Source organism: Salvelinus fontinalis, chromosome 7 (genome assembly GCF_029448725.1).
Source record: "Salvelinus fontinalis isolate EN_2023a chromosome 7, ASM2944872v1, whole genome shotgun sequence".
NCBI classification, from domain to species: domain Eukaryota; kingdom Metazoa; phylum Chordata; class Actinopteri; order Salmoniformes; family Salmonidae; genus Salvelinus; species Salvelinus fontinalis.
The window spans coordinates 53,139,593-53,161,489 of NC_074671.1; the positions used below are offsets into that span (position 1 = coordinate 53,139,593).

The window sequence follows — 21,897 nt, forward strand, 5'->3', positions numbered from 1 at the left end:
ATTATCATTATGGGACATTGTGTGTAGATTCATGAGGTAAACATTTTATTTAATCAATTTTAGAGTAAGGCTGTAACATAATAAAATGTGGAAAAAGTCAAAGGGTCTGAATAGTTTCCGAATGCACAGTGTGCATGTGTGTGTATAGGTGCCTGTGTGTTTTTCTGACTGCGTGCGCGTGTATGTGACAGAAACTCACACATATTACTTTCATCACAGAGACAGTAATGAGAAGAGAACAGTGTAACATGATGACAGGCAGCTTCAGGAACTTCCCTTGATGAGGAGCCAGGTGAATGTCAAACAGTCAGACACTCCACATGGGAGTGTGGCATTGAAAAACGTGTGGCATTGAAAAAACGAAAATGTCATGTGTTAAATTCAGGTATATTTTGACATGTGAGGGTTTAGATGTGTATTTGATGGAGATAGATAATTAGGAGATTGGTGGCACACTGCTTTCTTGGCTTGTTGTAAAAAATCCACTTTCACCAGCAGAGGGCAGGGACCTGCAAGAATCGCAGGGTGGCTACCCTTCAGGAGGCACACACTCACTGCATGCCGGTTCTCCCTGAGTGCCACTTCAGAGAGAACACATGTTGCTCTTAAGTTGGAAGTGCAGTTCTTTAGAATGCTCAAGTATGGCTTGTGCTAAGAAGACAGATCAGTAGCCTTTTTCACCCACGTTACACTACAGCCCATCTGACAGAGTGCCTGCGTCCCAATAGTCTACAGTGGCACCCTGACCTTGTGTCCTATCCTTCGTCTTCTGCATTGATCTGAATGAAACGGCTGGATAGGTGGAAGACAAATCATCTAATATGATTTCTGCCATTATATTTGGTGTTTTCAGATTGGTGCAGTTGTGGAGGATCAAGATCACCCGTGTGCTGGAATTTATTTTTAGGCCGAGGCTACGAATAGTTTTCGCTCCCGTCCCTCCCCTTCTGGAAACTTCTCTCTCAAATCTAAGAATCCAAATCCCATACTGTGCATGTGTTATTCACACACAGCCATGTTTCTCTCTTTACTCATCCTCTTCTGAAGCCTCAACCAATTAGATTGATATGATGATGTAGCCTATGTCACTTCCTCATATTTCTGAGCATACGTTCCAAAAATATACAGTGAGCTTCAAAAGTATTGGGACAGTTGGGACATTTTTTTGTAGTTTTGAACTGTAAACAATACAATGAGGGCAGACTGATAGCTTTAATTTGAGGGTATTATCATCCATATCAGGTGTACCGTTTAGAAATTACAGCACTTTTCTTTTACATAGTCCCCCCATTTTAGGGGACCAAAAGTATTGGGCCAAATTCACTTATGTGTATTAAAGTAGTCAAAAAGTATAGTATTTGGTCCCATATTCCTAGCACGCAATGATTTACATCAGGCTTGTGACTCTACAAACTTGTTGGATGCATTGAATAATGAGTGAAAAAGTTACACACAAATATCATACCCCGAAGACATGCTAACCTCTCACTATTACAATAACTGAAGGTTTTTGGGCGGGGTATGATATTTGTGCATCTGTAACTTTCTCACTCATCATTATTCACAATTTATTCAGGACTATCCTCAATCATGGCAACATTCAAATTAATGTAGATGTGTTTAGAAACATATTCCATTTTTCTTTACAATAAAGTGAATCCAAAATGGCACAATACATTATTTATTTCCGTTGGGCACAAAATAATCTGAAACACATCCAAGACAAACAGCAAATGCATCCAACCAGTTTGTAGAGTCACAAGCTTGATGTAATCATTGAGTGATAGGAATATGGGACCAAATACTACTACACTTGACAACTTGAATACACATAGAAGTGAATTAGTCCCAATACTTTTGGTCCCCTAAAATGGGGGGACTATGTAGAAAAAGTGCTGTAATTTCTAAACGTTCACCTGATATGGATGACAATACCCTCAAATTAAAGCTGACAGTTTGCACTTTAACCTCACAGTCATTGTATCATTTCAAATCCAAAGTGCTGGAGTACAGAGACAAAACAACAAAAAAGCGTCACTGTCCCAATACGTTTGCAGCTCACTGTATAAGAAGTCTACATACAAGCGTCTGTCTGCTGCAACAGATATTGCCGTAGCACGAGCAAGACATAGTCTACACCATTGCATTGGGGCAAAAACAATTAGCGTTTTGTGTGATGTCATATTTGTAGTTATGCTGCCATATAGTTAGCAGTCTGCCTCAAGTTTAGCCAATGTTTGCAAAGATGCTAAACAATGGTTTAAACATTAAATCGCTATTGACTGCCTGTCTGACTTACTTGTACGATATGATGTGTAGGCTACATATAACTTGCCTATCTGCATGTAACTCCCCTCCTGAATAACATACGAAATTGCTAGACAACCCGTTTGTGTTGTGCTTATTTTTGCAATAGCCTACTGTTACAACAGATCCACGTTTCTTCAAACTGTCTCGTGAACAAGCGGAAGCAGAGTCATGGAGTGACTGAGCAGCAGCTGAGAGGAAGGCTAGTGGACCCTGCATCTAGCCTGCATCTAGGAAATCTCTGTCGTTCGCTGGAATAATTATCGGACCAAGGCGCAGCGGATGTTGAGTTCCACATAATTTATTAGAAAGTGAAACTTAGCAAAACAAAACAATAAACGAACCGTGACTACAGCGGTGCTATGTGCACTAACTCAAAACAATATCCCATAAAACACAGGTTGAAAAAATGCTACTTAAATATGATCCCCAATCCCCAAAATAACGAATGTAGACATTAATAAATGCATTTCAAAATATTTTTTTACAACGGAGGGGAGTGCCAAAATGTCTGTGTGGTGGCTTTAAAACAGCCCCCCCTGTCAGACATCTAGAGATATCATTGGCAATAAGCCAGATCCATAATTATTGGCACCCTTGATAAAGATGAGCAAAAAATAGGAACAACCCTGTTTTAAATACTCTAGCGCCCTCTCCTTGCGAGGATAATGACACTGAGCCTTTGTGTAAAATGTTTTCAACTCCATCCACAGATTTTCAATGGGGTTCAAGATGTTGATTTGTGATGAACAGTGCTTGTGCCCATAGAAATAGACGTGGCGTGAGCGCACAGTGGGCGTGCGGGGGCCCGAGTGAAAATGTTTGGGAACCCCTGACATAGACAATTAATGACAATACATTATTATTTAGGCTACCTTCCTATGCTTCTTTCTTATAATCTCCAAATTATGGCTTTACTTTTTTTTAAACATGGGTGTCGCAATTCGATCATTTAAATAGTTGTAGTACATATCAATGACAAGAACCCTATTGTTTAACAGATTTGCCTTCAATTGACATATACATTTCTTGCAATGCATTTATCAAAATTGGCAGGGATTTTGTGGTCTCGAAATGTGTGTTACTCAAACACACGAACGCATTGAGCAACAAAAAAATCCAATCGATAGTGTTCAAGTAGCTTGAGTCATTTGCGGCCATGTCTCGATAATGGAAAAATAGACGGCACCACTGCCTCTTAGATGACATAAGATATTCTCATGGTTATAGATGAAACACTGCTACTTAGAATGTAAAAATAGAATATAGATGCAAAATACAAATGTTTATCCATATTCCAGCTAACAGCATCCATAGTGGATCCATTACAAGGAATAAACAACCGGTAAGGAAGGACACGCCCAGGCACTATGAGAGGTCCATTCACACCCATTCAGTTGGGTGGCTGACGCGCGCTTGGGAAGCTTTGTCACTCACTCACGTCGCTGTGTTTTCAGGGATTGTGGTGATTGAAAGAGATAGCCACTCGTGTTACTTAATGTTCCTCGCCCTTTCCAGCTATGATCTGAGTGCCTCGGTTTTTGGAGACTTGTGTGCGTGTCAGATGTTGGTGGCAGGGCGGAGATGTTACAAATGAGAAGCGGTAAATTCGAGGAAATATACGGATACGTCAATATGGCGACAGCTGCCGCCTCCCCTGCTCGTTTTGAATCCACGACAATTAAGGTATGGCTACTAGCCTCACTTTCTCTTTCAGATTATACCTGTAGCCTGTGCTCATTGTTCGTGGTAAGGCTACATAACGTATTTGAAAGCAAACCACTGCACTTGTCTAGACGGATTTATTAGCCATCCATCGATTCCTAACTTGTTTCACACCTTCATGTGTTTGGCTATGCGTTTCATGATGACAACATACCTGTGGCTCTGTTAGTAGGTTACCATTTGGTTTCTGTCTGCCGTTTGGTGTATGAGCCCCAAATTTGTGTTTTCTGGTTTGATTCCGTTTCAGCACCATGGACAGCAGACGTGTTCAGAGAAAATTAGGCTACGCAGCAATACGTACTAATATGAACGGTTACTACTACTCATATGTCACATTTAATGTATTGATATAATAACAGTATGTATTGCTTTAATGTATGTCTTGAGTACATACGTATGTGTTGATAACAGCCTACATAAAGTCTCGAGGGATTCGTGTAACTTTGAACAGATCGGACAACATTCTAGCTGTGATATTGATCACAGGCCGAGTATGATATTCCCAAAGCTTCTTTATCCCTATCACAGACAGACATCATAATATTAAAACAACCTTTTTAAATGTGGAGGTCGACATTTTAAACATTCTTTGAATAAATGCCATCCACCCAGGACTACCTTTTGATTTGAAATGTCTTCGGAAATGTAATGTCCATTCAAAACCCCTAACATACCAGACAGTATAGCTACCGATGCATGCTAGAACTGGAGACACCATTTAATTCATCTTTAGAGTATAGAAATAATCCGTGTCTGCGGTGTTGTTTGACCTCAGTCAAAACAAGCCGTCAGAGACTGGTTCAGTCGGGGGAGTGTGTACTAGCATAGTGTCTAGCAAACCTTTCATAGGGCTGTTAGGTGACTTGCTGTCAACTAACTCACACATCAGAGCAGTGGATCCCCAGGCTGTCTTTAGAACACAAGCTGATGGGTTTATGAAGTTCCCCATGGGAAAAGCTAGCTAGCACACAGTGACACAGATATGGTCTACAGTACAGGGAACCATAGGATATATGAGGTCACTGTAATTCCTCATTTATGCGCCTATTCCATGCCATGAATTAGAGCAAAGGTGATTTCGAGTCACACTTTATTTAGATAGTCCTGACAGTCCACCTGTAGATGCTCAAACGATGGTCATACTATCAACAAACTCTCTGTTGATAAGCAACAGGTTGCTAAGGTTACGCTTAGGGCTTGGTTTAGAATAAGGGTTATAGGGTAAGGGTTAGTGCTAGGATAAGGGTAACGGTTAAGTTTAGGATTAGGATAAGGGTTAGGGTTAGTAAATAGTTCATTGAATTGTTATTTATAGTCTGTCGAAACACCAATCAACTCTGAAAACACCTACTTTGATGTCAGTTGCTCAAACGGCAATCAGAAAGCAAATGGTGTTAACATGATGAATGCAAATGAAATCCCTCCTCGGCTGGCCTAGGAGCCCCATGGAAGTGTATGCTGGGTTGTGTGACACTGTTTTGGATGTGCCATGTGTCAGTAGTAGTCTCATAAGTCAGACAGTATAGGGTTGCTAGGTGACACAACTGCAGCTCCTCCATTGTTTCAGAAATATTCAATGGTAAAGAATGACAATAAAGGCTATGTCAGTAGTACCATTCTGTAACGAGGATCACAGTGCTAAAGATGTGATGAGAGAGGAGCCGGTGGGGGGAACACAGTCCTATTCCTTGGCCCCTGCTCCCAGACAGGAAGGCCCCACTGCCCTCACTGGCGTCTGAATATGTGTTGTCTTAAAGGTACAGGCTTTGTTCTAAGGGCCCACTTGGGTTTTAGGGGAGCGCTTGTTTGTATTTCTCCCTGGGCCTCTGGAGGAAACAGGGTAGGCCTTTTTAGAGAGGGGACAAAAAGATAAATGGGGGGAGAGGAAGGTGTGTGTGGGCGTTGATTGATGTTGATGGAGAATCAGGCCATGGTGAGAGAGAAAATGAGTGTTTATTTCCATCACAGATGTATCCACAATGAGTGCGATCTATCCACAGCAGTTGGCTGTTTTTAAATCAACCACAGTGGCAGTGACAATGTCACGACTTCCGCCGAAGTCGGCCCTTCTCCTTGTTCGGGTGGTGTTCGGCGGTCGACGTCACCGGCTTTCTAGTCACCATCGATCCATTTTTCAGTTTCGTTTTGTTTTGTCTATATTATACACACCTGGTTTCAATTCCCCCATCATGTTCCCTATTTAACCCTCTGGCTTTCATTTCTGTTTTGTCCGTGATTGTTTGTGCGTTAGTGGTTGCGGTTTATACGCGTGTGTTTATGATTATTTCCATTTGTGGAACTTTTGCCTATATTTTGAGTAAAACACTGTGGTTTCGCTCAACACCTGTGTCCTGCGCTTGACTCCGATAATTCTCCGCACACAACCCTGACAGACAACCCTGGGGACATATTGAAAGTCACCTACATAGAATTACACTTTAATACGCTTTGAAAAATCTCTGTTGTCACCTACATCTCATTTAACTTGGTGACCACTTCCCTTCTCAGCAGAAAAAGAGTGTGTATTGTTTCATACAAATAAAAGGGGTTTTTCAATTTTTTATTTGGCTGAAACAGGCCTCTGATGTCCAGTTTGGTTGGCCTCGGCCAAGGCTGTCTGTGTCCCTCTGCATCAGTTCAGGTCCCTCTTCGGCTGTCATAAGGCTCAGCCCTCTCGCCTTGCCCTCGTCCCCGCCTATGACCCCCTGGGCATCTCGAAAGAAAGACTACACAGAGTTCAGTCCGGGCAGAGGAACTGTGCGAACCCTCTCTAATGTCTCCCCTCCTTTTCGCTGTGTGTGTGTGTGTGTGTGTGTGTGTGTGTGTGTGTGTGTGTGTGTGTGTGTGTGTGTGTGTGTGTGTGTGTGTGTGTGTGTGTGTGTGTGTGTGTGTGTGTGTGTGTGTGTGTGTGTGTGCGTGCGTGCGTGCGTGCGTGCGGTTGACAGTCATCCAGGGTTTCACTCTCAACAGTAGATACATGTACATGTATGAGCTGTGTGCACATTACCCTGTAATGCTCTTGCCACGTTGATGTCTTCAAGTGGAAAGATACTAGGATTAAGGATGCTACACTAAGTCTCTTTGATTGTCCATCAGAGAGAGAAATAAACCAGGTCTCTGTGTATGATGACGTAATGGTATATCTGAACATGGTGCTACAGTACAGTAAGTTACAATAGAAGTCATGGGAAATTACGATTATATTGCCATTCATGCTGTTTCAGTTGTACGTATTTGACGTTCATCTTAGGGGGAGGTGAGAGTATTTGTCTAAACATACAGTAGAGTACTGGGTGTATCCCAGGCCACTTGTCATGCACAACATGTGCTGTAGGCTAATTGTTGTAGCTGGGCCTTCCTGATCTCCCTCCCTCCCTCTCCCCAGCCCCCTGCCCCGGCGGAGCCCCAAGCTTCCCTGTGAAGGAGCACCATGACAAGATGGCACAGCTGCTTGTACCGCCCGGACCTGACAGCTTCTGCCGCTTCTGTCCCGACTCGCTTGCCGCCATCGAAAGGCGCATCACTGAGGAGGAGGCCCGGAAACCCCGCGTTGACCGCTGTAGCGACAGCAATGACGACAACGAGCCCAAGCCCAACAGCGACCTGGAGGCGGGGAAGTCCCTCCCCTTCATCTACGGGGACGTCCCAGAAGGCTTTGTCTCCACCCCTCTGGAGGACCTGGACCCCTTCTACTCCAATCAGAAAGTACTGGACACACCCACACCTAGCCTAAATTCCAGATCTGTTTGTGCTGTCGTGCCAACTCCTATTTCATGTCATATGGGACTCAGGCTAAACCCCACCCACAACCGTTAAGGTTTGGTCTATTTTTCAATCCAAAAGCATTATGATACATTCATACTTTGCAAGACTCATTGCAAGACTCATTGGCAATCACGTTAGCCCCTGCTGGCCATTAATGACACATAGGAGTTCACAGAATGTTCTGAATTTTAAACAAAGCTAGCATACTGTGCTCCAAAGCGGCAACATGGTGCCATGTCCTCATGCTGCCTTCATGTGCCATGTTGTGTCATTTATGTATTAACTGGTTCACTCAGTGATGCATCTTCAAAGAATAACAAAAACAGACCAAATTACATTTGAGACACTGTTTCTGAGCACTCAGTTCATGTTAACACACTCCAGGGTCCTCCTCAGATGGTACCAAGGCTAACTAGCAGCCAACACTCTAGGGTCTTTCTCAGATGGTGCCAAGGCTAACTAGCAGCCAACGCACAAGTGACAGGAACTGAGCTAAACTGTGGCCCCAGCTGAGTCTTTGATGTAATCATCCAGACACAATGTACTGCAGAAGCCCCTTATGTTTACAGAGCCTGCCTAACACTTTCACACTGCCATGATCAGACACACACATACACACCCACATAGATGGCAACACACACACACACACACATCATGAGTCCATCTGAGAGAGAGAGAGAGAGGGACTGCCTGGCTGCTCTCCTGTCCTCTGGGGTTTGAGCGTGCCAGACAGAAGGAACAACACCAATAGTAACAGGACCACAGCCTCAGCACACCATCAACAGTGGAGGATGTCTTGGCCTTGCCTTGGTGCTGTGGTGGTGTGTACAGCTGGGATGGGTATTACTGCATGTCATTTGGGCAACTCAACCTCTCTCTCTCTCTCTCTCTCTCTCTCTCTCTCTCTCTCTCTCTCTCTCTCTCTCTCTCTCTCTCTCTCTCTCTCTCTCTCTCTCTCTCTCTCTCTCTCTCTCTCTCTCTCTCTCTCTCTCTCTCTCTCTCTCTCTCTCTCAGACATTTATAGTATTGAATCGCGGCAAGGCAATATTCCGTTTCAACGCCACTCCTGCCTGTTACATCCTAAGCCCCTTCAATCCTCTACGGAGAATAGCAATTGCAGTTTTAGTACACTCATATCCTTTCACATCTATATCAAGGTTTGGTTTGATATACTTATGGCCAAGTTTGGTGTCATATCGAGCAAATATGTGAGAGTAATGTGACTAAATTGTATGTTGACTTTGAAAATATGTTACGGTAGGGGGTTCCCTGAGTGGTTCGTGACCATGTGACCTGACCAAGAAAAACTCTGGGTCGATATTTCTAGGCTGTATAGGGCATGGAGTTTTTCGGGTTATTTTTATATTTTAAAAATTATTTAACCTTTATTTAACCAGGTAGGCTAGTTGAGAACAAGTTCTCATTTACAACTAAGACCTGGCCAAGATAAAGCAAAGCAGTGCGACACAATCAACAACACAGAGTTACACATGGAATAATAAACATACAGTCAATAATACAATAGAAAAGGTCTATATATACAGTGTGTGCAAATGAGGTAGGATAAGGGAGGTAAGGCAATAAATAGGCCATAGTGGCTAAATAATTACAATATAGCAATTAAACACTGGAGTGATAGATGTGCAGAAGATGAGTGTGCAAGTAGAGATACTGGGGTGCAAAGGAGCTAAATAAAATAAAAAAATAACAGTATGGGGATGAGGTACTTGGATGGTATATTTACAGATGGGCTATGTACAGGTGCAGTGATCTGTGAGCTGCTCTGACAGCTGGTGCTTAAAGCTAGTGAGGGAGATATGAGTCTCCAGCTTCAGTGATTTTTGCAGTTCGTTCCAGTCATTGGCAGCAGAGAACTGGAAGGAAAGGCGGCCGGAGGAGGAATTGGCTTTGGGGGTGACCAGTGAAATATACCTGCTGGAGCGCGTGCTATGGGTGGGTGCTGCTATGGTGTCCAGTGAGCTGAGATAAGGCGGGGCTTTACCTAGCAAATACAGGTCGCAGTGGTGGGTAGTATATGGGGCTTTGGTGACAAAACAGATAGCCTATGGCCTATGGTCACGGAACACTCGGGGCCTAATCCTCATTATTAGTTACCCTTGATGTGACATTGCTTTACATGTGTCTCTGAACTTATTGGCTTCTTTCCTTGACTTGTGTCTCTGTACGATGTTCAGCATGTTGATCATGTTCACCATTCTGACCAACTGTGCTTTTATGACTCTGAGCAACCCCCCGGACTGGGCCAAGAATGTTGAGTAAGTAACTTATATTCTAGATTTAATCCCTGTAGGTTACTTATTATTGGCTGTTAAACTATTCAATTGACACCTGTTTTTATAGCTTCCTTGGTAAGACAAAGATACAATTCTGTTTCCAGTGTGAGAATGCGTAATTGCGTTTGACCTCAAGTAATCTCTCAGACATTTTTACTGTGAGAAACCAAAATAAACGAATTAGCATGACAATTCAAACATTGGCTACGCTCTAGTGTCCACCACAGGAGGTTGGGGGCACCTTCATTGGGGAGGAATGGAGAGGGATATGTGGAATTGTATCAAATACATCAAACACAAGGTTTGATGCCATTCCATTCGCGCCGCTCCAGCCATTATTATGAGCCGTTCTCCCCTCAGCAGCCTCCACTGATATCCACACTAGCATAAGACTTACACTTGTTTTCTTGCTATCAAAATTGTAACAGAGCCTACACTGGCACAGGAGAAAATGTTTTGGTCTAGCCCCGGAAAACAGGTATAAGATTTTGATTGAATAGGGCTGTTGTTGTTGACTTCCATAGCAACTACCATAATGCCTTTCTGTCTTGGTTTGATCAGGTACACATTCACAGGGATTTACACATTCGAGTCTCTCATTAAAATCTTGGCGAGGGGGTTCTGTGTGGGGAAGTTCACCTTCCTCAGGGATCCATGGAACTGGTTGGACTTCATGGTAATCTCCATGGCGTAAGTATTACCACAGATGTACAGTTGAAGTCGGAAGTTTACATACACTTAGGTTAGAGTCATTAAAACTTGTTTTTCAACCACTCCACAAATTTCTTGTTAACAAACTATAGTTTTGGCAAGTCGGTTAGGACGTCCACTTTGTGCACGACACAAGTAATTTTTCCAACAATTGTTTAAAAGACAGATTATTTCACTTATAATTCACTGTATCACAATTCCAGTGGGTCAGAAGTTTACATACACAAGTGGACTGTGCTTTTAAACAGCTTGGAACATTGCAGAAAATTATGTCATGGCTTTAGAAGCTTCTGATAGGCTAATTGACATCATTTGAGTCAATTGGAGGTGTACCTGTGGATGTATTTCAAGGCCTACCTTCCAGCTCAGTGCCTCTTTGCTTGACATCATGGGAAAATCAAGAGAAATCAGCCAAGACCTCAGAAACATAATTGTAGACCCCAAGTCTGGTTCATCCTTGGGAGCAATTTCCAAATGCCTGAAGGTACCATGTTCATCTGTACAAACAGTATTACGTAAGTATAAACACCATGGGACCATGCAGCCATCATACCGCTCAGGAAGGAGACGCATTCTGTCTCCTAGAGATGAACGTACTTTGGTGCGAAAAGTGCAAATCAATCCCAGAACAACAGCATAATGAAGATGCTGGAGGAAACAGGTACAAAAGTATCAATATCCACAGTAAAACGAGTCCTATATCGACATAACCTGAAAGGCCGCTCAGCAAGGAAGAAGCCACTGCTCCAAAACCGCCATAAAAAAGCCAGACTATAGTTTGCAACTGCACATGGGGACAAAGATCGTACTTTTTGGAGAAGTGTCCTCTAGTCTGATGAAACAAAAATAGAACTGTTTGGCCGTAATGACCATTGTTATATTTGGAGGAAAAAGGGGGAGGCTTGCAAGCCGAAGAACACCATCCCAACCGTGAAGCACGGGGGTGGCAGCATCATGTTGTGCGGGTGCTTTGCTGCAGGAGGGACTGGTGCGCTTCACAAAATAGATGGCATCATGAGGCAGGAAAATTATGTGGATTTATTGAAGCAACATCTCAAGACATCAATCAGGAAGTTAAAGCTTGGTCGCAAATGGGTCTTCCAAATGGACAATGACCCCAAGCATACTTCCAAAGTTGTGGCAAAATGGCTTAAGGACAACAAAGTCAAGGTATTGGAGTGGCCATCACAAAACCCTGACCTCAATCCTATAGAAAATGTGTGGGCAGAACTGAAAAAGCGTGTGCAAGCAAGGAGGCCTACAAACCTAACTCAGTTACACCAGCTCTGTCAGGAGGAATGGGCCAAAATTCCCCCAACTTATTGTGGGAAGCTTGTGGGAGGCTACCCGAAACGTTTGACCCAAGTTAAACAATTTAAAGGCAATGCTACCAAATACTAATTGAGTGTATGTAAACTGTTGGCCCTCTGAGAATGTGATGAAAGAAATAAAAGCTGAAATAAATCATTCTCTCTACTATTATTCCGACATTTCACATTCTTAAAATAAAGTGGTGATCCTAACTGACCCAACACTGGAAATATTTACTAGGATTAAATGTCAGGAATTGTGAACAACTGAGTTTAAATGTATTTGGCTAAGGTGTATGTAAACTTCCGACTTCAACTGTATGGATGACTTATATTTCCAGCTAGGATCAATAGAATAGGATATTATCTAGCATTGCTGACCATATCAACAACAAGCATGTTTGAGTATAGGACTGATGTATGTATTCCTCCTAACCAGTATAGATTTGATTTTAAAAAAGTATAATTAATATAACACTCCACTACAAAACTGCTACTCATGTCACTAATCCAAATATCAATATACACTGACTATATCAAACATTACGAACACCTTCAGTTGCTCCCCCCCACCTTCACCCCACACTCAAAATGCTGGCCCATGACGAGTGTGAAAAACCCAGCAGCATTGTAGTTCTTGACACAAACCGGTGTGCCTGGCACCTACTACCACACCCCGTTCAAAATATGTTGTCTTGCCCATTCACCCCCTGAATGGCAAAAATACACAATTCATGTCTCAATTGTCTCGAGGATTAAACATCTTTCATTAACCTGTCTCCTCCCCTTCATCTACACTGATTGAAGTGGATTTAATAAGTGACATCAATAAGGGATCCTAGCTTTGACCTGGATTCACCTGTTCAGTCTATGTCAAGGAAAGAGCAGGTGTCCTTAATGTTTCTACACTCTGTGTATATTCTGATTCTGCCATGTAACTGGAAGGACTGGTTTGAAAAGTGTGGACACAGAGGTCTGTCAGGCCACAGAGGTCTGTCAGGCCACAGAGGTCTGTCAGGCCACAGAGGTCTGTCAGGACACAGAGGTCTGTCAGGACACAGAGGTCTGTCAGGCCACAGAGGTCTGTCAGGCCACAGAGGTCTGTCAGGCCACAGAGGTCTGTCAGGACACAGAGGTTAGAGTAATGAGGTCAGAGCAGTGCTCTACACTCAACACTCTAGACCAGCGGTATTCAAACTTTTTCAGTGGGGACCCCATTTTTTTTGCCAGAATTTCTGGGGACCCCGTTTATTTTGTTCTCGAGACCCCACCCCAAATCTAATGGTGCAGCCTTACATTCATTACATTTCTATTTTTACATTAACAAATAGCCATCAATTCATTCCATTTTAATCTCTCTTCAAAATGAAAAGAAACCATTAACTACATTTACTAAATAAAATTGTATCATTCAAGTAATCTTTCTCAAAAACGTATATACTGTATGTATGATATCTAATGTACTCCTATGTTTATGGTGTAGTGCATTTCATCTAATTAATTCCACTGTGAAAGTGTGTGCTTGACGTGTATTCATATGCGCGGATGTGTGTACCTGCGTCTGTACGCGTGTGCATTTATAAGTATGTCAGCATACAACGCTGATTTTTAACTGTGCATTTAATCCTGCAGGTATGTAACAGAGTTTGTAAACCTAGGCAATGTTTCAGCTCTGCGCACTTTCAGAGTATTGCGAGCATTGAAAACTATCTCGGTAATCCCAGGTAAGAACCTATGCCTGCTCTCTCACCCGTCAGCCAAGATGTCTTTTGTTTGTGACATTTGTCGACCCCCCCCCCCCCCCCCAACCCCCTTGTGTTGTCATGGCGTGTGTCCTGTGCGTGTGACTTTCCCCTTCCTTCCCTTGCCCCTCCTCCCTCCCCCAAACCGCCCCCATGCTGCCTTCCCTTACAGATATGTGACAGAGTTTGTGGACCTGGGTAATGTCTCGGCCCTCAGAACCTTCAGGGTTCTTCGAGCCCTCAAAACTATATCAGTCATCCCAGGTGAGAGAGCCCAGGTCAGAGGTCAGAGGTTAAATGTTAAACGCTTAAATGCTAGCAACAAGGCTATAAGCTAACAGCTAATGGCTAATTCACTCCATCTGAGATACAGTAACTGCTCATCTCACGTTAGCTTAGCCTAGCATTGTTGCCTCTGTCACGCTGCCTTTCCACAGGCCAGTAAAAGCAGGAATCCAGTCCCACTCCATCGAGATGGAGAAGATTCCACGCTTTTAGACACATAACGTTACTTTCACTTTCTTCCTGTAAATCTCTTTCTTTGTTATCTTGCCCTTTGGGGAAATTAAGTAGAATATTTATGATTTGTTGGTCTTTTTATGCATGAGACATTGCAAAAGCCAATTTGTGTGGTGAGCATTTGTGTCTAGGGTTCCCCCTCTGTCCTTGTTCTATGTTGCATGTATGTCTTGTTCACTGTGTATGGTGGTTGTTGAATAGGGCTGTACTAGAGTGATGCTAGGCAATGCCATGACACACACTCTCACAAAGTTGTCATCTCTCGGTTTCATGGACGAACCAATCACATCATTGGCCCCATGATTAGTGGGGGTCTCTAACCTCAACCTACATCAGCCCGCTTTCAAATCAAATCAAATCAAAGTTTATTTGTCACATGCACCGAATACAACAGGTGTAGTAGACCTTACAGTGAAATGTTTACTTACAAGCCCTTAACCAATAATGCAGTTGAAAGAAAAATACAAATAAAATAAGATTTAAAAGTAAGAAATAATTATAAGCAGCAGTAAAATAACAATAGCAAGGCTATACAAAGGGGGTACCAGTACAGAGTCAATGTGTGGGGGCAGTGGTTAGATGAGGGTAATTGAGGTAATATGTACATGTAGGTAGAGTTATTAAAGTGACAATGCATAGATAATAACAGAGAGTAGAAGCAGCGTAAAGGGGTGGGGGGGGGTGGGGGGGGGCAATGCAAATAGTCTGGGTAGACATTTGATTAGATGTTCAGGAGTCTTATGGCTTGGGGGTAGAAGCTGTTTAGAAGCCTCTTGGACCTAGACTTGGCGCTCTGGTACCACTTGCCGTGCGGTAGCAGAGAGAACAGTCTATGACTAGGGTGGCTGGAGTCTTTGACAATTTTCGGGGCCTTCCTTTGACATCGCCTGGTATAGAGGTTCTGGATACCCTCTGTAGTGCCTTGCGGTCGGAGGCCGAGCAGTTGCCATACCAGGCAGTGATGCAACCCATCAGGATGCTCTCAATGGTGCAGCTGTAGAACCTATTGAGGATCTGAGGACCCATGCCAAATCTTTTCAGTCTCCTGAGTGGGAATAGGTTTTGTCATGTCCTATTCACGACTGTCTTGGTGTGCTTGGACCATGTTAGTTTGTTGGTGATGTGGACACCAAGGAACTTGAAGCTCTCAACCTGCTCCAATACAGCCCGTCGATGAGAATGGGGACGTGCTCGGTCCTCCTTTTCCTGTAGTCCACAATCATCTCCTTTGTTTTGATCACGTTAAGGGAGAGGTTGTGGTCCTGGCACCACACGGCCAGGTCTCTGACCTCCTCCCTATAGGCTGTCTCGTCATTGTTGTGATCAGGCCTACCACTGTTGTGTCGTCTGCAAACTTAATGATGGTGTTGGAGTCGTGCCGAGCCATTCAGTCATGAGTGAACAGGTAGTACAGGAGGGGACTGAGCATGCACCCCTGAGGGACCCCCGTGTTGAGGATCAGTGTGGCGGATGTGTTGTTACCTACCCTTACCACCTGGGGGCAGCCTGTCAGGAAGTCCAGGATCTAGTTGCAGAGGGAGGTGTTTAGTCCCAGGGTCCTTAGCTTAGCGATGAGCTTTGAGGGCACTATGGTGTTGAACGCTGAGCTGTAGTCAATGGATAGCATTCTCACATAGGTGTTTCTTTTGTCCAGGTGGGAAAGGGCAGTGTGGAGTTCAATAGAGACTGCATCATCTGTGGATCTGTTGGGATGGTATGCAAATTGGAGTGGGTCTAGGGTTTCTGGAATAATGGCGTTAATGTGAGCCATAACCAGCCTTTCAAAGCACTTCATGGCTACAAACGGGAGTGCTATGGGTCGGTAGTCATTTAGGCAGGTTACCTTAGTGTTCTTTGGCACAGGGACTATGGCGGTCTGCTTGAAACATGTTGGTATTAGAGACTCGGACAGGGAGAGGTTGAAAATGTCAGTGAAGACACTTGCCAGTTGGTCAGCGCATGCTCGGAGTTCACATCCTGGTACTCCATCTGGCCCTGCGGCCTTGTGAATGTTGACCTGTTTAAAGGTCTTACTCACATCGGTTGCGGAGAGCATGATCACACAGTCATCCGGAACAGCTGATGCTCTCATGCATGTTTCAATGTTACTTGCCTCAAGTGAGTATAGAAGTAATTTAGCTCATCTGGTAGGCTTGTGTCACTGTGCAGCTCTCGGCTGTGCTTCCCTTTGTAGTCTGCAATAGTTTGCAAGCCCAGCCACATCCAATGTGCGTCCGAGCCAGTGTAGTACGATTCGATCTTAGTCCTATATTGATGCTTTGCCTGTTTGATGGTTCGTCGGAGGGCATAGATGGATTTCTTATAAGCTTCCAGGGTAGAGTCCCGCTCCTTGAAAGCGGCAGCACTACCCTTTAGCTCAGTGCGGATGTTGCCTGTAATCCATGGCTTCTGGTTGGGGTATGTACGTACAGTCATTGTGGGGACGACATCATCAATGCACGTATTGATGAAGCCAATGACTGATGTGGTGTAGTCCTCAATGCCATCAGAAGAATCCTGGAACATATTCCAGTCTGTGCTAGCAAAACAGTCTGTAGTAAAACTGTAGTTTAGCATCTGCTTAACATCACTAAAACCCCAACACACTTGGTCCCTATCAAACTGAATGATCGCAATTTGTCTATTATACCATTATTACATTGCTGTACAGATCGCTAAGTAATGATATGAATATGATACGATATCTGTAGTGATCTGAGTCTATTCAAAAAGAGAATTTGATTATCAACAAACATTAGACTTTCTGTGTAGACAGTTTGCCAGGGGTTTATATAAGTGTGTTATGAACTGGGTGATCTTAACACCAACAACACCATCTCTGGAGAGATCCACGAGGAAAGATTATCAGTCTCTTCCTCAACCGGCTCCTGTATGAATGCCATACAGAAACTTGACATATGGATCTCCTATGCTGCTTGCTAGCTATCATTTGGTGGCTGAAGCATTTCTATATACCTTAGCATTTCTATACTATATTTCTATACTATATTATCTATCTGTTCTATTAATCAGTTGGAGCTGGTAACCAGGACTGTGCGTCGTCCCTCCCTTACAGGACTAAAGACCATCGTGGGCGCTCTGATCCAGTCGGTCAAGAAGCTCTCCGACGTCATGATCCTCACCGTTTTCTGTCTCAGCGTCTTCGCCCTGATTGGCCTGCAGCTCTTCATGGGCAACCTGAGGCAGAAGTGTATCCGCAACCTCGTCAATGACACGACCACCGACGACCGCCTGAACAGAACTCTGGGAACTCCAGACGTAAATGGAACCCATTTCAATGGAACCGATTTCAACATCACTAGCTCCGTGAACTGGACTGAGTACATCAACAATGAGAGTAAGCTAAGTGCTTGTTTGTCTGCAGGGGCGCCGGGGTAATGAGGGTCAAGTTTTATACCTCAGACAGTATCTGAGTCACACTACTCAGACAGACTTCATATTCTGTGTAATAAAACCAGACAGCCCATGCCCTGCCCACTTTCTGTGAAGCAGCATGATAAAGAGTGACAGCGATTGGCCGGAAGGCCGGGGCAAGTGCAAGCAGTGCCTGGTGGGAAATTGTGGCAAACGTGGCAGATAATCGCCCTCAACAACCCCCTTCTCCCCATCCCCTCCTACACGCTGTCTGTGTGTGAGAAAACAGGCACATAGAGAGAGAGAGAGAGAGAGAGAGAGAGAGAGAGAGAGAGAGAGAGAGAGAGAGAGAGAGAGAGAGAGAGAGAGAGAGAGAGAGAGAGAGAGAGAGAGAGAGAGAGAGAGAGAGAGAGAGAGAGAGAGAGAGAGAGAAGAGAGAGAGAGAGAGAGAGAGAGAGAGAGAGAGAGAGAGAGAGAGAGAGAGAGAGAGAGAGAGAGGGCTGGTTACTGGCCGCTGGTGGGGCGCGGCAGGCAGGCAGGCAGGCTGACACACAGACCAGACCAGCAACATATGACACTGATGTCATGGGGAGAGAGGGGACAAGGCGGAAAGGGAGGAGATAAATGAAGAAGAGAGAAAGGGTAGAGTGAAAATGGTCTAAGGATAAAGAGGAAATGGATTTACAAAGAGAGCGAGAGCGGGAGAGAGAAGATAGAGAAAACAGGGGAAAATGACAGTCAGTGTTGACAATGGAACTGATCCAATATCATACAAATAAATCCATTTGAGTGAGAGATGGAAAGATGGAGAGAGTAATGGAGGATGTGAGTCACAGAGGTCTGGGAGGGAGGTGTAGCAGTTAGCTGGGTGAGAGTTCCAGTAAGCCTCTCCATCTCTCTGCAGCCTCCAGCTTTTAGTATTCAAGGCCAGTAGGTCACGGGGTCAAACTCTCTCTTGGACGACTCTGTCCTCTTCCCCTGAGCTGTTGTACACTGTTAAACAGACAGTATATGTCTCCTTGACCTCCAGTCTCAGGGGATGCATTGGTTTGAATAATTGATATCCTTGTATAATGTAATGTTTACTCCTTGCATCCTTTGTTTTTGTGAATTATTTATTTATTGACAACAATCTATCATTCACCCACAGTAGTGGCTATGGTGTTAATTGTGGTCCTCCTTGGTCCATAGTGTTCCAGGTATGGTCATGATGAGATATTGTTAGAGTTATTACCTCTGCACTATATATATATATATATATATATACATATATATATATATATATATACACACACACACATATACATATATATATATACATACATACACACATATATATATATACATACACACATATATACAGTATATAGATACACACACATATACATATATCAAATTATATATATATCAAATTATATATTTTATATTTGAGATTCTTCAAATAGCAGCCCTTTGCCTTGATGACAGCTTTGCACACTTTCTTATTCACAATGACAGCCTAGGAACAGTGGGTTAACAGCCGTGTTCAGGGGCAGAACATCAGATTTTTACCATGTCAGCTCGGGGATTTCTATCTTACAACCTTTCGGTTACTGGCCCAACGCTCAAACCACTAGGCTACTTGCATCATCACTCTTGGCATTCTCCAACCAGCTTCACCTGGAATGATTTTCCAACTGTCTTGAAGGAGTTCCCACATATGCTGAGCACTTGTTGGCTGCTTTTCCTTCACTCTGCGGTCCGACTTATCCCGAACCATCTCAATTTGGTTGAGGTTGGGGGATTATGGAGGCCAGGTCATCTGATGCAGCACTCCATCACTCTACTTCTTGATAGCCTGGAGGTTTTGCCCATTCACAATTTTGCCCATTCTTGCCCATTCACCTTCTGAATGACACACATAGACAATCTATGTCTCAATTGTCTCTAGGCTTAAATCTGTCTCCTCCCCTTCATCTACACTGATTGAAATGGATTTAACAAGTGACATTAAAAAGGGATCATAGCTTTCACCTGGATTCACCTGGTCAGTCTATGTCATGGAAAGAGCAGACCTCCTTAATGCTTTGTACAGTCAGTGTGTGTGTGTGTGTGTGTGTGTGTGTGTGTGTGTGTGTGTGTGTGTGTGTGTGTGTGTGTGTGTGTGTGTGTGTGTGTGTGTGTGTGTGTGTGTGTGTGTGTGTGTGTGTGTGTGTGTGTGTGTGTGTGTGTGTGTGTGTGTGTGTGTGTGTGTGTGTGTATATATAGTTGAAGTCGGAAGTTTACATACACCTTAGCCAAATACATTTAAGCTCAGTTTTTCACAATTCCTGACATTTAATCCTAGTAAAGATTCCCTGTCTTAGGTCAGTTAGGATCACCACTTTATTTTAAGAATGTGAAATGTCAGAATTATAGTAGAGAGAATGATTTATTTCAGCTGTTATTTCTTTCATCACATTCCCAGTGGGTCAGAAGTTTACATACACTCAATTAATATTTGGTAGCATTGCCTTTAAATTGTTTAACTTGGGTCAAACGTTTCGGGTAGCCTTCCAAAAGTTTTGCACAATAAGTTGGGTGAATTTTGGCCCATTCCTCCTGACAGAGCTAGTGTAACTGAGTCGGGTTTGTAGGCCTCCTTGCTCGCACACGCTTTTCAGTTCTGCCCACACGTTTTCTATAGGATTGAGGTAAGGGCTTTGTGATGGCCACTCCAATACCTTGACTTTGTTGTCCTCAAGCCATTTTGCCACAACTTTGGAAGTATGCTTGAGGTCATTGTCCATTTGGAAGACCCATTTGTGACCAAGCTTTAACTTCCTGACTGATGTCTTGAGATGTTGCTTCAATATATCCAAATACTTGTCCTGCCTCATGATGCCATCTATTTTGTGAAGAGCACCAGTCCCAGCTGCAGAAAAGCACCCACACATGATGCTGCCACCCCTGTGCTTCACAGTTGGGATGGTGTTCTTCGGCTTGCAAGTATCCCCCTTTTTCCTCCAAACATAACGATGGTCATTATGGCCAAACAGTTCTATTTTTGTTTCATCAGATCAAAGGACATTTCTCCAAAAAGTACGATCTTTGTCCCCATGTGCAGTTGCAAACCATAGTCTGGATTTTTTATGGCGGTTTTGGGGCGGCCTTTCAGGTTATGTCGATATAGGACTCGTTTTACGTGGATATAGATACTTGTGTACCTGTTTCCTCCAGCATCTTCACATGGTCCTTTGCTGTTGTTCTGGGATTGATTTGCACTTTTCGCACCAAAGTACATTAATCTCTAGGAGACAAAACGCGTCTCCTTCCTGAGCAGTATGCCGGCTGTGTGGTCCCATGGTGTTTATACTTGGTTATAATTGTTTGTACAGATGAAATTGCTCCCAAGGATGAACCAGACTTGTGGAGGTCTTTTTTCTAAGGTCTTGGCTGATTTCGTTTGATTTTCCCATGATGTCAAGGGCCCAAGCAAAGAGGCACCGAGTTTGAAGGTAGGCCTTGAAAAACATCCACGGGTACACCTCCAATTGACTCAAATTATGTCAATTTGTTTATCAGAAGCTTCTAAAGCCATGACAGCATTTTCTGGAATTTTCCAAGCTGTTTAAAGGCACAGTCAACTTAGTGTATGTAAACTTCTGACCCACTGGAATTGTGATACAGTGAATTATAAGTGAAATATTCTGTAAACAATAGTAAAAAAAAAATGTGTCATGCACAAAGAAGATGTCCTAACCGACATGCCAAAACTATAGTTTGTTAACAAGAAATGTGTGGAGTGGTTGAAAAACGACTTTTAATGACTCCAACCTAAGTGTATGTAAACTTCCGACTTCAATTGTATATATATATATATATATATATATTCATATACTGTATATACTGAACAAAAATATAAATGCAACATGCAACAATTTCAATGATTTTACTGAGTTACAGTTCTCATAAGGAAATCAGTCAATTGAAATAAATGATTAGTGTGCATGTAAGCATACTCACTTGTTTCCTTAACACTTAGGCAATGAAGAGATGCTAACTAGAATAGAGCACTTGGCGCTAATACAAGAGAGTGGAGAGGACAATACTATTTCAGCAGAATTTAGTTGGTTAATTTGATGCAGTCAAGTCAGTCGTTTATATTTTGGTTCAGTATACAGTATATTA

The 21,897-nt window shown here is 43.3% G+C and overlaps 1 protein-coding gene across 2 annotated transcripts in view; it reads left to right on the plus strand.

The window, feature by feature from the left end:
* The first annotated feature begins 3,465 nt into the window (after window positions 1-3,465).
* LOC129859673 (sodium channel protein type 2 subunit alpha-like) overlaps window positions 3,466-21,897 on the plus strand; it is a 38,634-nt gene continuing 20,202 nt past the window's right edge. The window contains exons 1-7 of one of the 2 annotated variants that reach the window (XM_055929732.1): window positions 3,466-3,993; window positions 7,418-7,737; window positions 8,812-8,929; window positions 9,983-10,073; window positions 10,653-10,781; window positions 13,745-13,836; window positions 17,450-17,731. In XM_055929732.1, the coding sequence (XP_055785707.1) occupies window positions 7,471-7,737; window positions 8,812-8,929; window positions 9,983-10,073; window positions 10,653-10,781; window positions 13,745-13,836; window positions 17,450-17,731 (979 nt within the window). In that variant the 5' untranslated portion in view covers window positions 3,466-3,993; window positions 7,418-7,470. Of the gene's footprint in view, window positions 3,994-7,417; window positions 7,738-8,811; window positions 8,930-9,982; window positions 10,074-10,652; window positions 10,782-13,744; window positions 13,837-14,026; window positions 14,119-17,449; window positions 17,732-21,897 lie in introns of both variants that reach the window. The other variant, XM_055929733.1, reaches the window with a different exon arrangement.